Raw genomic sequence first — 13,432 nt, 5'->3', positions numbered from 1 at the left:
CTTCTACCTGCATATACATCAGGAAGGTTGTCTTTGTGGATAGCTTGTAAGGCGTAGTGAGAAACTGTCTCTTACAGAAATCCCAATGCATGCTTTCTCATGTCTCATGGTTTGATTGGGGTTCAAGCCCACCTCACAGTCAATCCCTGAAATCAATGAAATGCGATGTGAAGATCACCTTGGACTCATCCTTGAAGCAGGTGGCTACTGAATAGGGGCGTAGTGTCTACTCATCCAGAAGCACATAAGCTACACAAAGGAAAGGCAGATACCTAAGAAAGATCAGATTCTCTTATAGCGAATCTTGAGAGTTGACTGATTCATGGGTGGTCAGATCACTAGTTACTCTTCCCCCTGACTGTCTCTCACACATACCCCATTGGTGTCAGGATTTTCAGATTTCTCTTAGAACTGATTTACTTTCTGGATTTTGTGTTTAGACAGATTCTATCTACTAAGAAATAGCATTGTTCTAACTAATTCACTTTTGCATTTTCATGCACGAATAGCTGGCATTACCACAATGCATTTATAGAATTCCAGCCTAAAGCAATAAAACTGATGTTTGAGTAGTGTGGGAGAGCTGACAGGAAGTATATGTACAACTGCAATTAGAGTTATTGGAATTTTAAAAATAGCCTGATGACTCTCAGGACTCAAGAGCCCTGGTTGAGAAGCACTTTTGTAAAACATACTCTTGGGTCAAGATTTGACTAGATCATTCTTGGTAAGTGCGGAAAATCGAGATGAACCATCCATTACACAAACCACTGCAGGTAGATTTTGCCCTTTGGTGTGTCTCTCCCCACCTGGCCCTCCACTTTCTCTTTCACTTCCTTTCTCCCCTTATGACATGATATCAACTCAGAGGCTCCCCTGCTGGTAAAACAGTGCTTTGAAGTCATTAAAATTCTTCTTTGGAGTTCTTTTATTTTCTTTTAAAAAATGTAGTGATTATCCAGAGTGAATTTATCAATAACTCCCTTTTCTCAGTGGGTTAGCAAAGTTAACCTTTATTATCACTTTTTTCACAGTTCAAAGTGGTTTGCTTGTGGGATCAGGGCTGGACTCTGCTCCACATGGTTATACAGGGATCCAGGTTCCTTCCATGTAGGGGTTCCTGAGCATCAGAGTTTTCCAGTGGAGCATCTGTTTCCAGTTGGCAGGCAAAAAGACAGTGATGACATATGTATTAATCCTGGATTGCTTTTTGAGCAAATTTCAATGACCTGACCTGGAAGTTGTGAATATAATTCTACCCAATTTCCACTGGCCAGGATAGTCATAGGGTCACATGGCCCTGCAAGGTAGCTGACGGATGTGGTCTAATTGTGTCTACGTGGAAAAGAAAACAGGATTAGCAGTCTTTGCTTCAGACAGAACAACTTTATTAAAAACTGCCTTTCCTCCTGACACAGATACATAGGAACAACTGGATGCCAGGGTTATTGAATCTTAGTGATTCCAGATGAGTGGGTCAAAGTCATGACTAATGGGGCTGCATCCTTATTGAAGTATAGTTCATTTTGCAGTTAAAAAAGCAGTGAGGCCCTCCCTGGTGGTGCAGTGGGTTTGGATGCAGTGCTGCAAGCTGGACACAGCCGCTTCACTGCAAATTGTGTCCCCTGTCAGGGAGGTGGTCCACATGGCGCAGCGGGACTCTCCTGACCCACCTGCTGCTCCCCTCAGTAGTGTATTTCACTCGATCTGCCTGTTCTGCTCCCTGCTCTGTCTCTGGAGAATTCTCTTACTGCACTGCTGGCCTATACCCCAGTTCTATATGCATAAATAAATAAATCTTAAAAAAAAAGTTATTCTCCATAGGGCCTAAATTCTTCCATATGACCCTAAAATTGAGTATAGAAAAACCTAGAAATTTACAAATTCAGTCACCAGTTAGGGTTAGAAAAATAATTACCAATCAATTTTGTTTCTTCTCAGAGTTTAGAGAATTTTTTTTTAAATCAGAAAATAAATATTTTTTCATATTCAAGATGTGGCTGCAAATTCATGTGGCTTGTAGCCACGATGACTTTTGTTCAGGGAATAGTAGTATAATGAATTCTTCTAAGCTGAGGGAATAGAGATCATTGAGGGTAATAATGGAAGGTACTGGCAGAGGTGAAGGGAGTGAGGACCATGAAAGCTATGTTCCTCAGGACCTTGAGGAGTCTTTGGGGGTTCAAAGGTCAAAGCCTGATTCGGAATCATGATTGTCCATGGTTAGTCTCATCTCCATGTGTGCGGCAACAACTTGAATGACATAGATATGACCAAAGAGATCTGTAAAAGATATGAAGCACTCTTTCCCAAATATATATATATACATATATATATATATAAAATAAATTTTTTTTTGGTTTGGGAATACATGATTATTTTTCATAGTATATGCTGTGTAAATGCTTTTAAATGAGGTTATCAGTATACACATATAGTATCCACATAAACACTTACAGAGTTGTTATTTTTACTTTGGTAACATTAGTTCCTAACACTATGCATGGCTTAGGGGAATAGCTTCATGCCTCTTCAGATGCGTGTTTCCACACTCACCCACCACAAGGGCACCCCGAGTTCTCCACCACAGTACTTGTGCTTCCTCCCCTCTTTACCAAACTTCTTCCCCTGGTAACCTCAATTCCATAGGCAGATTTTTATGGTTTGTTTTGATTTAATTTCTTTCTTCCTTTTACTTTATCTTTTCATAGTCCACACAGAAGTGAAAAAAAAAAATCCACTTGTCTTTCTCCTTCTACTTTACCTCACAACATAATCCCCTCCAGTTCCATCCATATGGTTACAACAGCACGATTTCATTTTTAAAAATAGCTGCAACGTATCACAACTTAGCATCCGTGGTTAAGCACTAAGGTAGTGTCTGTGCCATGAGGAATGTAAAGAGTGAGCATAGCAGCATCTATATCCCTTGGTATTAGTGTTTTGGCACCTTTGGGTAGATCCTAGGATTGGAATTGCTGGATCATAAAGTAGATCTCTTTTTCATATTTTGAAGAATCTCCATAGTGTTTTGCAGAGGGGCGGTACAGTCTACGGTCCCATCAACACGCTGTGGCTCCCTGTCTCCCTCCTCTGCCCAGCATCTGTTACATCTGGTCATTTTGCTACGGGCCACCTCATGGGAGTGAGGTGGCTTCTCATGGTGGTTCTGATTGGCATCTTCTTAATAATGAGTGTGGTGAGCATTTTAAAATGTGTCTGATATTTTTACGGCTCAGTTTTAGTTTCTTATAAATATTGATAAAGATAGCTCACATTTTAAAAGTTCCTTAGGGAGCTCCATTATTTTAAAGAAGTCCTAGCACCAAAAACGCTTGAGGAAGTTATACTAGAAGCTCCAAAATTGAGAAAAATTAAATCCTGCCATTCGTTGTCAGATAACTTCAGAGAATGTGAGCACTGAGAAATTAGTTTGCTCTTTTGGAGAAAAATCATTAGGAGAGCAGCTGCAGTTATCTAGGGTTGCTGAGTGAGCTGTCCATGGCAGGACTACGCAGATTGAAACTTCACCCAACGTATAAATCTAAAAAAATTACAATGCTGCCATCTAGTGTCAATAACGAAAACCTTTTAATATTATTTTCATTCAATTTATGGTGATTGTCTCAGACTGAGTGACTATGGGAATTCGATTTAGTAGCATGTATTGTATTTTTGATGTTTATTTCATTAAGCATACACTTCTAGATGTCTGTCCTCATTCTGTTTTCTATGTGACCTCTTCTTTTTTCTTAAGAAAACCAGAGAAGATCGAATTTCACTCTAATTGGAGAGGGTAGTGTTTAGTTTTTCCTTTTTCCAGTCTTGTGTTACTGCCATTACAGTTAGATGACTTTATGCTGTCTTGGAGGGGCTGAATAAGTAACTTTCCTCACTTTGATTTTTCTCAATTCTTGTCTCTACAGGCTTTGTTAGTTTTAAAGGGAACTTTTCATTTTGGATCAATTTTAGAGGGACAGAAAACAGTTACAAAGATAGTACAGATTGTTTTCATGTTCCCTCATCCATTTTCCCCTGTTTGCAACATTCTGTGTTCCTGTGGTAAGTTAGAGATCCGGCTGTCGAGGTAGAGGCTGGCATCACTGCCCAGCCTTTTGAAATTGCAAAAACAGAAGTTCCAGGAACAGGGACGGTGGTTGGGTGCACAAAACTGGTCATTTCTAAAAGATCAGTAATTGGATTGCCATCAAGCTGCTCAATAGCCACACTGGCATTTGGGAAATCTTGAACAAAACCTTCAATATTGTGAGTGAAAATTATTTCCGTTGTACTAGAGTAATCAAATCACCTATAGGTGTGACACTAGAATAAAGACCATACTAGAACTAAAGGCTTTCAAAGAAGATGCTTCCCTTCCCCCCTTTATGAGAAAGGTATTCAAAGATTTGCTTCCATAAAAGTGGAGAAGAAACACAGAGGGAAACAGCAGGAAGGAATTTTCTAGGTCACAGACAATGCAGTTTTGTGGAGCCTGAAAAACAACCAGTACAGAAAGGGACAGAAGAATGAGGCACAGAGTTCTGTAAGATTGGGGATTAATTGATACTAGGTATAGACAATATTAATAGAAAAGCCAGGGTCTCCTGTGGCATAGGATAAGTCTCAGCACTGTGAAGCTAGCACAAGCCTTTACAGCACGAGTTCGATCCCTGGCCAAGGACCTAAACCACAGACCTCTCCTGACCGCCCCCCGCCCCCCCCCCCTCTGATGCTCCCCTCAGCAGTGTACTTCATAATTCTGCCTATTCTGCTCCCCACTATGTCTCTGGTGAATCCTCTCACCCCCTGCACCTCTGGCCTGTACCCTAGTGCTCATATACAAAAATATATAAAATAAATCTTAAAAAAAAGTATAAAAGCCAGACAGTCAATTAACACACAGAAAAAACATAGAGTTGCATGTGAGCATGGTGTGTTAGATGTCAGAGCTATAGCCCATGTAAAGTCGTAGTAGTATAAATATCAAATATCCATTTAAACAGAAAAAAGCAATGTTGTCATGTTGAATGTATAGGGAAGAGGAAGAGAGACAGAGACCCAGAAAAGTAGCTAAACCTTCTACCCCAATATCCATATCCAATAGCAATCACTAAACATTGAGGAGAAATTGTAAGCATCAGTGTCAGCCTGTTATTTAAATGACACGGGAGTGAATTAGAGAAGAAACGATTGCACATGGTTGCCTCTAGGGAGTGAGGATTTAGAAGAGGGAGGAATCAGCTAAGGGAAAATGCTAGCAGGATTATGTGACTTTCAAAAACAACGTCCATGTATTACACTCAACGGGGAAAGAGTGGATGAATGGGTGTGGACACAGGCTGGTGGAACTCTGGTAAGGATCAGGGCGTGCCTGAGGGAGAGTGTACTGGCAGGTACAAATTGTCTCCGACTCATATCCAGGCCATGGCCAGTCAGGAGGGGGCCTGTGATCAGCTCCTTATTTGTGTACCCATATCTGCTCCCGGACTCTAATCTGGGGCAAGAGGTCATTTACTGATTGCACAGTTGCCTGGGTCCTCTGACTGCGAGGCACAGAACTCCTCCAGGCGGACAGCTCCAGCTGACCATCTTCTGAAGACATGGCCTTTCCTGCAGGATTCGGATGGGGGGCAGCCACCTCTGCTTATCAGGTGGAAGGTAGGAGACGCTCCTTTCCTTTTACTGGAGCTGGAATGGATTACTTTCGGTGGGTTCTATCTGCTTGCAGAAAATAGTGGGTTTGAGAAGGCCAAGATGCACTTATTATACAAATAAAATGGTCACTTTTCAAAATAGAAGTGGCCCTCACTTCTTGACTTGCTGCATAAGCCTCCGGGTGGTGGAGATGTGGGCCAGAAGACCATGCTGGGGCTGTATTTTTGTCAATCCAATGAAGCTTCAGTTCCCACTGGAGCACCTGTTCACTCTGTTCTATTTCTAGTGTGCACCAAGCAGAGTCTAATTTAGCGTGCCATCCCACTGTGTAGGCCGCTGAGAAGTAAAGGGGGCGCCTCGGTCATGAACAAGCACCCGGCATTGAGGTAGATGTCTGAGCTCCAGGAATCTTCCTGTGTACGTGGCAGTGTAAATCTGCCATACTCATGGCTCAGATACTGCACCTGTGACCTACGATTGGGAGTCGAGCAAGGAAAATCCTTAACCCATTTGACTGGCGTGCATATAAAAGAGGAAGAATCACACGCAGACAGAGGCATGGGGAGAATGACCACAGAGACAGATTGGAGTGATGAGGATGCAAGCCAAGGGCTGCCAGCCTCCACCAGGGATTTCTCTAGAGCCTGGCAGGGGCATCTGGGCCTGCAGACACCTTGATTTTGCATGTTCAGCCTTTGTATCTGGGAGAAAATATTTGTGCTGTGAAAGCCATCTAGTAGTTAATGATGGCACAGGTAAATTAATAAATGAAATAGTTACCACCAATGGTAAGTGCTTCAGTGATAACTGCATGTTTTAGTGAAGGGTTTTATGAAAGCAGTTACTTTAGTCACCTAAAGCCACCCCATTCCTTTTTGACTTTTGGTCTCTTTGAGCATTTGGAATGCTCTGAACTTTGACAATCTAGTCATTGGAAGTCAAGGACACTTAACAAAAGGCAGGACTGAGTGTGACTTGCATTTGTAAAAAGAAAATAACAAAAAACTAACATTTTGGTGATTTGGTAGGAAACATTACCATATATCTCTTTCCATGGATGCTGGAAATAGTGGTGGGTATCGGTATCCTTGACACACTTCCCAGAGTGCTGAGAAATAGCTGGCATATTACACCACCTCCACTCTCCCCAACATATTAACCCTCCCCACCTCTCCCCCCCCCAAAGAAATGTTTTCCTTGGAGTAAAGTTGGGATGTTGGCAGGTGGGGCTGACAGAGGAGCTGGACTGAGACTTGGTCAGTGGGTCGCCTACTACAATTCACAACTGGGTGGCATATTTCTCCAGACCTATGCCTGACCCCCGCTTCTTGTCTTTGTTGAAGTCCCTTTTGCTTCTACTCTGCTTACTTCCCTGATTATGGTTTTTAAGACGAATTGAATGTAATGTTTATTATATAAGAGTTGGCTGTGTGGCAACTGTGAGCCTTTTGGAAGAAAACACAATATAAATCTAATAAATAAATAATAAACAAGTGGTATAAGCAGGAGGAAAATTATGTGGTTTAGGTGAATTGTAAAGAGCATTGTAAAACCTGTCAAAATGTATTTGTTAAGATGAAGAGGCAGAGAAGAAAACGCAGATAATCACTGCACATACAGCAGTGTATCTCGTGCAGGACCTGCGTGTATTGCTGTGGTCCCCTGATTTTTAACTCTTTGTGAAGGGCATTCTGGAGGAAACAGGAACAAAGGGCAGGGGACTCTGTGGCATTTTTTTTCTTCCTTTGTAGGCTTCAGAGAGCAATGAAATTGACATTTAGGATCCAATGCTATGGCCCTTATGAGCTTTTAACTCCCAACGATTTGAGGGAAGTTTCTTCAGGGGTGAACATACTCTGTAAAATCCCACAAATCTTAAGCAAAATCTGAACTACTCTGTAAAGGCTTCCTGATGGGATCTTTGATTCCTAAGGAGTCAAAGTGTCAGCTTTGTGAATGTCATTATCAGCCCTTAATGCTGGGCCGGATTCCAATATAATGTTTGGACTTTTAACTTCGACCTTGGCAGGAACTGGGTCTGTCTTTAGACTTTGTCCACCTGTTTGACCAGGTGGATAATAAAAGGTGAAATGCTAAGGTTCAGAAATCTGGGGTTCTTTTTACTTTTAAAAAAGTCATATTAAACAGGATAACCACATCAAGTGTTTTTAGGTCAACTGCGCTCTTTCTTCTCTGGTCTCTTGAAAACTCAGCTGATCTGTACAGACCTGAGCTGGAGTTAACTTTCATCTACCTGCTGCACCTGTGGGCACAGGCTCCATGTTTCTTTAAACCACCTCCCTTTTGTTTTTGCTTTCTGCAATCAATCATTTGACTGTGGATCTTGGTTCTTAGTTTCTACTAACTCCCTTGGATTAAACCTCCTCCTTTGAGACTTATCTCTTGCCTGTCCTTGGATGATTTCTAGAACAGGGCTCCCTAGGTAGTTCTGCCCTTTGGATCACATAAAAAAGGAGGAGGGGAGGAGGATTACAGCAGCCTCCTTTCTTGCTTCCTTTATAAGGAAAAAGCGGTGAGTAGCCAGGAAATGTATTGGAGTCTATATGGGATATGACAGAAAGCACACTTCTTTTCTCCCCCCCTGCTTTCAAATTTCTACAACAATATCTACAACAATCTCATTTCCCCATTTTGATGCCCTGTGCGGATCGTGAAACTGTCATTGAGAGAGCTGATTCCGGCGTGGGTGCTGTTTAAATACTCATCAATTGACGCCCAGTTCACACTGGCCAGTCATGCAGCAGGTGTAAACAAGGTGGACACTGGGCTGTCACCTGCATGGATTAACAAGAGAGGAGACAGCAACACCGCCCGTGTGAGCCTGGCTGGCCTCTTCACCGCCTGCACGTCATCAACAGGCCAGGCCAGTGCCCGCTCACCCTGGGCCACACACATGCTCTGTCTAAACTGTTGCCTGAAACACATTAACATCTAGAGTACACACAGTTCTCTCTGTGGACACTGGAGACTTAAATCACTTCATTTCTCGAAGCCTCAGGTTTGTCACCTGCAAAACTCCTAATGTTGGTCTCCCATTTTGAAATTTCATTGAATAAGTAGCGGAGAAGCTTTTCTTACACTTTGTGCTTCTTTGTATGTCGATGCATCTCCTCAACGTTTTCTTTCAGCTTACAGATTCAGACTAGAGCTTCGTTCACTTTGGTTTCAGCACCACAATGGAATGTGGCAATTATATTCTTAGGTTTTAGGAATCATTCTTGGACAGCCTTCTTTTTTGGAAGTCATAGTTTGTTTTGGGATCTAGGCATTCTAAATCTTTTTAAGGATGCGAGTTTAAAAAATTCAATTCTCTGTCTTTTTATTCACCCTGAGAATTTTGGTTTGTTTACGTGGATCCTTGTCTTTTTAAAAACATATTTTATTTATTTATGCAAATAAGAACTGGGGTCCAGGCCAGTTGAGAGGAGCAGCAGAGGTCTGCTATGCCATGTGGGTCACTCCCTGGCTGGGGATGGAACTCGTGCTGCAGGGGCTGCAGAGAGCCGCATGGTGCTGTGCCTTAACCTGTTGCACCACCAGAGAGGACCCAAAAGTCTGGTCTTAATGCCTGCTCTTGTGTGTGAACCAAGTATGTTGCTGTCAGGCACTGAGGCACCTTGGAGACTAGGTAGCCCTACTGAACTGAAGCAAGGTAAACTTGGGGAGGAGCTGGGGCCTGCTGCCGTGGGGGGCCCTCTGTCAGTCTTCTCATACAGCAGCACCCCATGTGAGAGGGGAGGGAGGCAGGCGCTAGGCCTCAGTGTTGCCAGCTAAGCAGAATTTTATTCTAAGGAAGAATGTTTTTGTTTGCTTTAAAAAAGCATTCCAGGCCCTCCCTGGTGGCACAGTGGGTTAAAGCGCAGCATTAAGAAGCTAAAGCCACTTCCGCATGAGTTCGATTCCCGCCAGCCCCGGAGGTGACCCACAGGGCTCCACAGACCTCTCCTGACCCGCCCACTGCTCCCCTCAGCAGTGTACTTCATTGATCTGCCTGCTCTGCTCCCCACTCTGTCCCTGGTGAAGCCTCTCGCCGCCCCTGCACCTCTGGCCTGTACCCCAGTTCTGTAATGCATAAATAATTCTTTGCATTTTATATTTTTACTAAGTGTATTTCTCCCTCCGTTTATTGAAGTATAATTGACACACAGCACTGGACAAGATTGGGGTGTACAGCAGAGGGACAGGGAATAGATGGGAAGTGGGCACCATCATCACTGTAGTTAACACTCATTAAACATGCAGACTCACGTGCACAAAGGGAAAAACAGGTTTTATTTTTCCTTGTCATGAGAACTCTCAGAATTTACTGCCTTAGCAACTCTCAATTATGCCCCAAGGCTGTCGTTAACACCGCCCTTACATCCTCCTTGCTGTTTACCTTATAACTGGAGTTTGCACCTTCTGACACCTTCCTCCAATCACCCATGCCTGCCCCACCTCTGGCGACCTCACTGAGATGTGTGTTTGCTTTGCAGATATGTGGGATCACACACTATTTGCCTTTGTCCATCTGATTTGGTTTTTCACTTTAATTTTCCTATCCCCATTTCCCTTCAAGTTTTCACATTCCTCTTTAGAGCTTTCTTGATTATCTTCGTTCTCCGGATAGGCATCCTTCCTTGTCAACTTCTTGCTTTTATTAAGCATTTTTTTGGATTTCAGCGTGGAGTAAAGGCAGCCCCAGCTGCGGTGTTTATGGCGACAGAAAGCAAACAGGTGGCGCGAGATAGACAATCCTTTAATGAATTACCTCCCTGGCTCTGAGGCAGGCTCTTCTCTCTGCATTGGTTGACCCCTATAATCTCCAGGGAAACCCCTCTTAATCCTCCTCAGTCCTCACCACCATCTTCATTGCTAGTGTGTGAGTTCATGTTGTGATTCTTTGCTTAGTTTCTCAGGCAATTCAGTCCTGTTTCTTTCTATTTTCCAGAAGCGTTTTAGTAAAGGTGGTAGTCCTTTGGGATGATTTTTTATCGTCATCTCTGTGTGGATTCCCCCTTTATTACTTATTTATTTTCAACTTACTGCCCTTTGAGTGGTGTTGTGACAGTGAGAGGAATTCCATATATATTTTTTCTCTCCCTCTTCTAAAACTGGAAATCTTTATTAGCATGGCTTAATATATGGAAGTGCCTCAAAAAACCATGAGGGTTGACCAGTAAATTCCCCTTCTTTTCTTCTTACTTTATCAGCTCCCATTGTCTTCCTCTGGAACTTCCCTAGTCCTGGGATATTAGAACGAGGATTGGATAACATGGACTAGATGGACGTTCAGACCCTGTTACAAGAGACCGGGAGTATTCAGACACTATGAAGAAGCCCTGTGGAGAAGCACCTTGACCTTCTCGGCCCCATGTCTAGCCATCTGTTTCTCGGGTCTATGTTCCAGGCCTAATGCTCATCCATCTCCTCTCTATTATGTGCACAATCTCCAGGTTCCGTTTTTTCCGGTTGTTATTGGCTTCATGGGTAACACTGGAAGTGTGTCTGCTTCCATCACCCTTGGCGCTTGCTGGTTATTTACCCAGAGAGTCTCGCTGCTGTGTTTCTTTTGTATGAAAATTCTGAATAGAGAAGGCTTATCACCTGCATTTAGAAAGCAAAAAAAAGTTTTTTTGGTTACTGCTTTCAGGTATTTAAATACATTCACTTAATACATTTCATCCATAAGTTCATGAAACATTTAAAACATAGTAAAAACAAAAATAAAATAAAATAAGCCAGAGAGGTATTTTCAAGTGTTGAGGAAGTAGTTCCCATCCTTTTCTTTCCTGTCCCAGCCCTTTAGATACATCACTTTTATTTTTTCATTCTCATAGGTAGGTGAGCTCTGTAAAGGGCTTCTTCAGACCCTTCACAAATTTCATGTTGACATGTTTGAATCATTTCTTTTCCTCTTCTTGTGTTCTTTCTGAACTCTGTCTGTCTACAGTCGCACGTGGATGTTTCCTGGACAGTAAATGGGAGTCAATATCTTTAACCTTGAAAAACAAGAAAAAATGCTACAACTCAATAATGTGTTGGAGTATATGTTCTATGTATAGGCCTGCAATTTTTTGTACATGAACTATTTTGCAACACTTAATTCCTCAGTTAAGATAGGACATTTGATGATTTGGATGAAAATGAGTTGGCATCATGCTGACGATAAAAGACATGAATTGTGTTCCTTCCAGAGCCCACCCTCATAGAACGGCTGCTTTCGGCTAAGTTTACTCATGACAAAGGATACATTATTCTTAAAAATTATTAGACCATTGCATTCATGTCCCAACAAGAAATTCTGGACTTATTCTAGATCCTTCTTTTTACTGTCTTCTTTTTGTAACCAACTGTGTTTGGTTCTCTCTTCTAAATCTCAAAATGCCAGGGGACTGTCTTGGTGGCACAGGGGTGAAAGTCCCCGTGCTATCAAGCTATAGCCAGCCACTGTGGCCTGAGATCGATCCCTGGCCAAGGAGGGGACCCACATGACATGGCAGATCTCTCCTGCCTCCCTGCTGCTCCCTTCAGCTATCCTCAGTAGATCTGCCTATTCTGCCCCCCACTCTGTCGCTGGTGAATCCTCTCAGTCACCACACCTTTGGCCTACACCCATGTTCTTGTAAGCATAAATAAATAAAATAAATATTTAAAATAAATCTAATGATGAGACTCATGTTCCCTGCGATTACTATTTCCTTTAATTTTAGAACTCACTGCCTCTTGTCTTCTTAAAATCACCATGATCTTTTGCAAGTCTAATCCCATCATTCCATTACTTGAGTGACAGCAAGAGCTCTGAAATCAAAGGGATTAAGTTTGAACACTAACTCTACCACTTACCGGTTACATGCCTCTGTTTCCTCCTTCATAAAAAGGCAAGAATAGCAGTGTCAATCTTAGGGATATTATGAATATTAACGGTGATAAAATGAATATCAGATGCCTAAAATGTTGCTTGGCAAACTATATGTGTTCAATCAATTTTAACAATTAATTTAAAAAAAATATTTATTTACTTATGCTTACAGAACTAGGGTACAGGCCAGAGTTGTGGTGGGTGAGAGGATTCACCAGAGAGAAAGTGGGGAGCAGAACAGGCTGATTGATGAGGGGAGCAGCAGGCAGGTCAGAAGAGGTCTACGGCACCATGTGGGCCACCTCCCTAGCCCAGTATCGAACTTGTGCTGCAGTGAGAGCTTCATAGTGCAGTGCTTTAACCTGTTGTGCCACCAGGGAGAGCCCTTAACAATTAAAATTTTATTGTCTCCTTCTCTGCTACAGAATTGATGAACTTCTTTTATAAAAATAGCTCTTTGAGATTTAATTCCACTAGATCTTCCTTTTGTCTGTTCTTCATTCTTTGACTTCACATACTGTTTCCTCTGCTTGGACACATACCTGTGTGTGCGATGTGAGGCCAAGAGAGGAAGGAGACCCAGACCTGCTTGCTTCTAGCCTGGAGTGTTGTCTCATCCCACACACTGCCGTTTTCATCTTCCTCCCTGATACAACTCTTCCCCATGTGTTACTGTGACCTTGGTAGTGACTGGAGGGGGCAGACAGTGAGAGGGGCAAAGGGCGTTCCCACAGAGGTTTTCACTGTGTATGAACAATCTGTTCTGATATTAACTGTTTGGAACAGCATGGACATTTTGTTAGGGCATGGAGTTCTTGGATGCCATTCCTTGCTGCTAAAGATGAATGGTCTCCTGAGGGGGGTTGACACGACGGTTGTAGTTATGCTGCAGTTTGTGAGGCCTGAGTGTTCACC

The 13,432-nt window shown here is 42.6% G+C and overlaps 1 protein-coding gene across 1 annotated transcript in view; it reads left to right on the top strand.

The window, feature by feature from the left end:
* Positions 1-5,600: 5,600 nt before the first annotated feature.
* Positions 5,601-13,432, top strand: part of LOC101628073 (cytosolic beta-glucosidase) — an 89,366-nt gene continuing 81,534 nt past the window's right edge. Inside the window, exon 1 of the mRNA XM_012724085.1 lies at positions 5,601-5,658. Coding sequence (XP_012579539.1) covers positions 5,601-5,658 — 58 coding nt within the window. The remainder of the gene's footprint in view (positions 5,659-13,432) is intronic.

This window comes from Condylura cristata, unplaced genomic scaffold, assembly GCF_000260355.1.
Source record: "Condylura cristata isolate star-nosed mole 26May11 unplaced genomic scaffold, ConCri1.0 scaffold00012, whole genome shotgun sequence".
Classification (NCBI taxonomy): Eukaryota; Metazoa; Chordata; class Mammalia; order Eulipotyphla; family Talpidae; genus Condylura; species Condylura cristata.
This window is presented reverse-complemented; position numbering and strand designations above follow the sequence as displayed.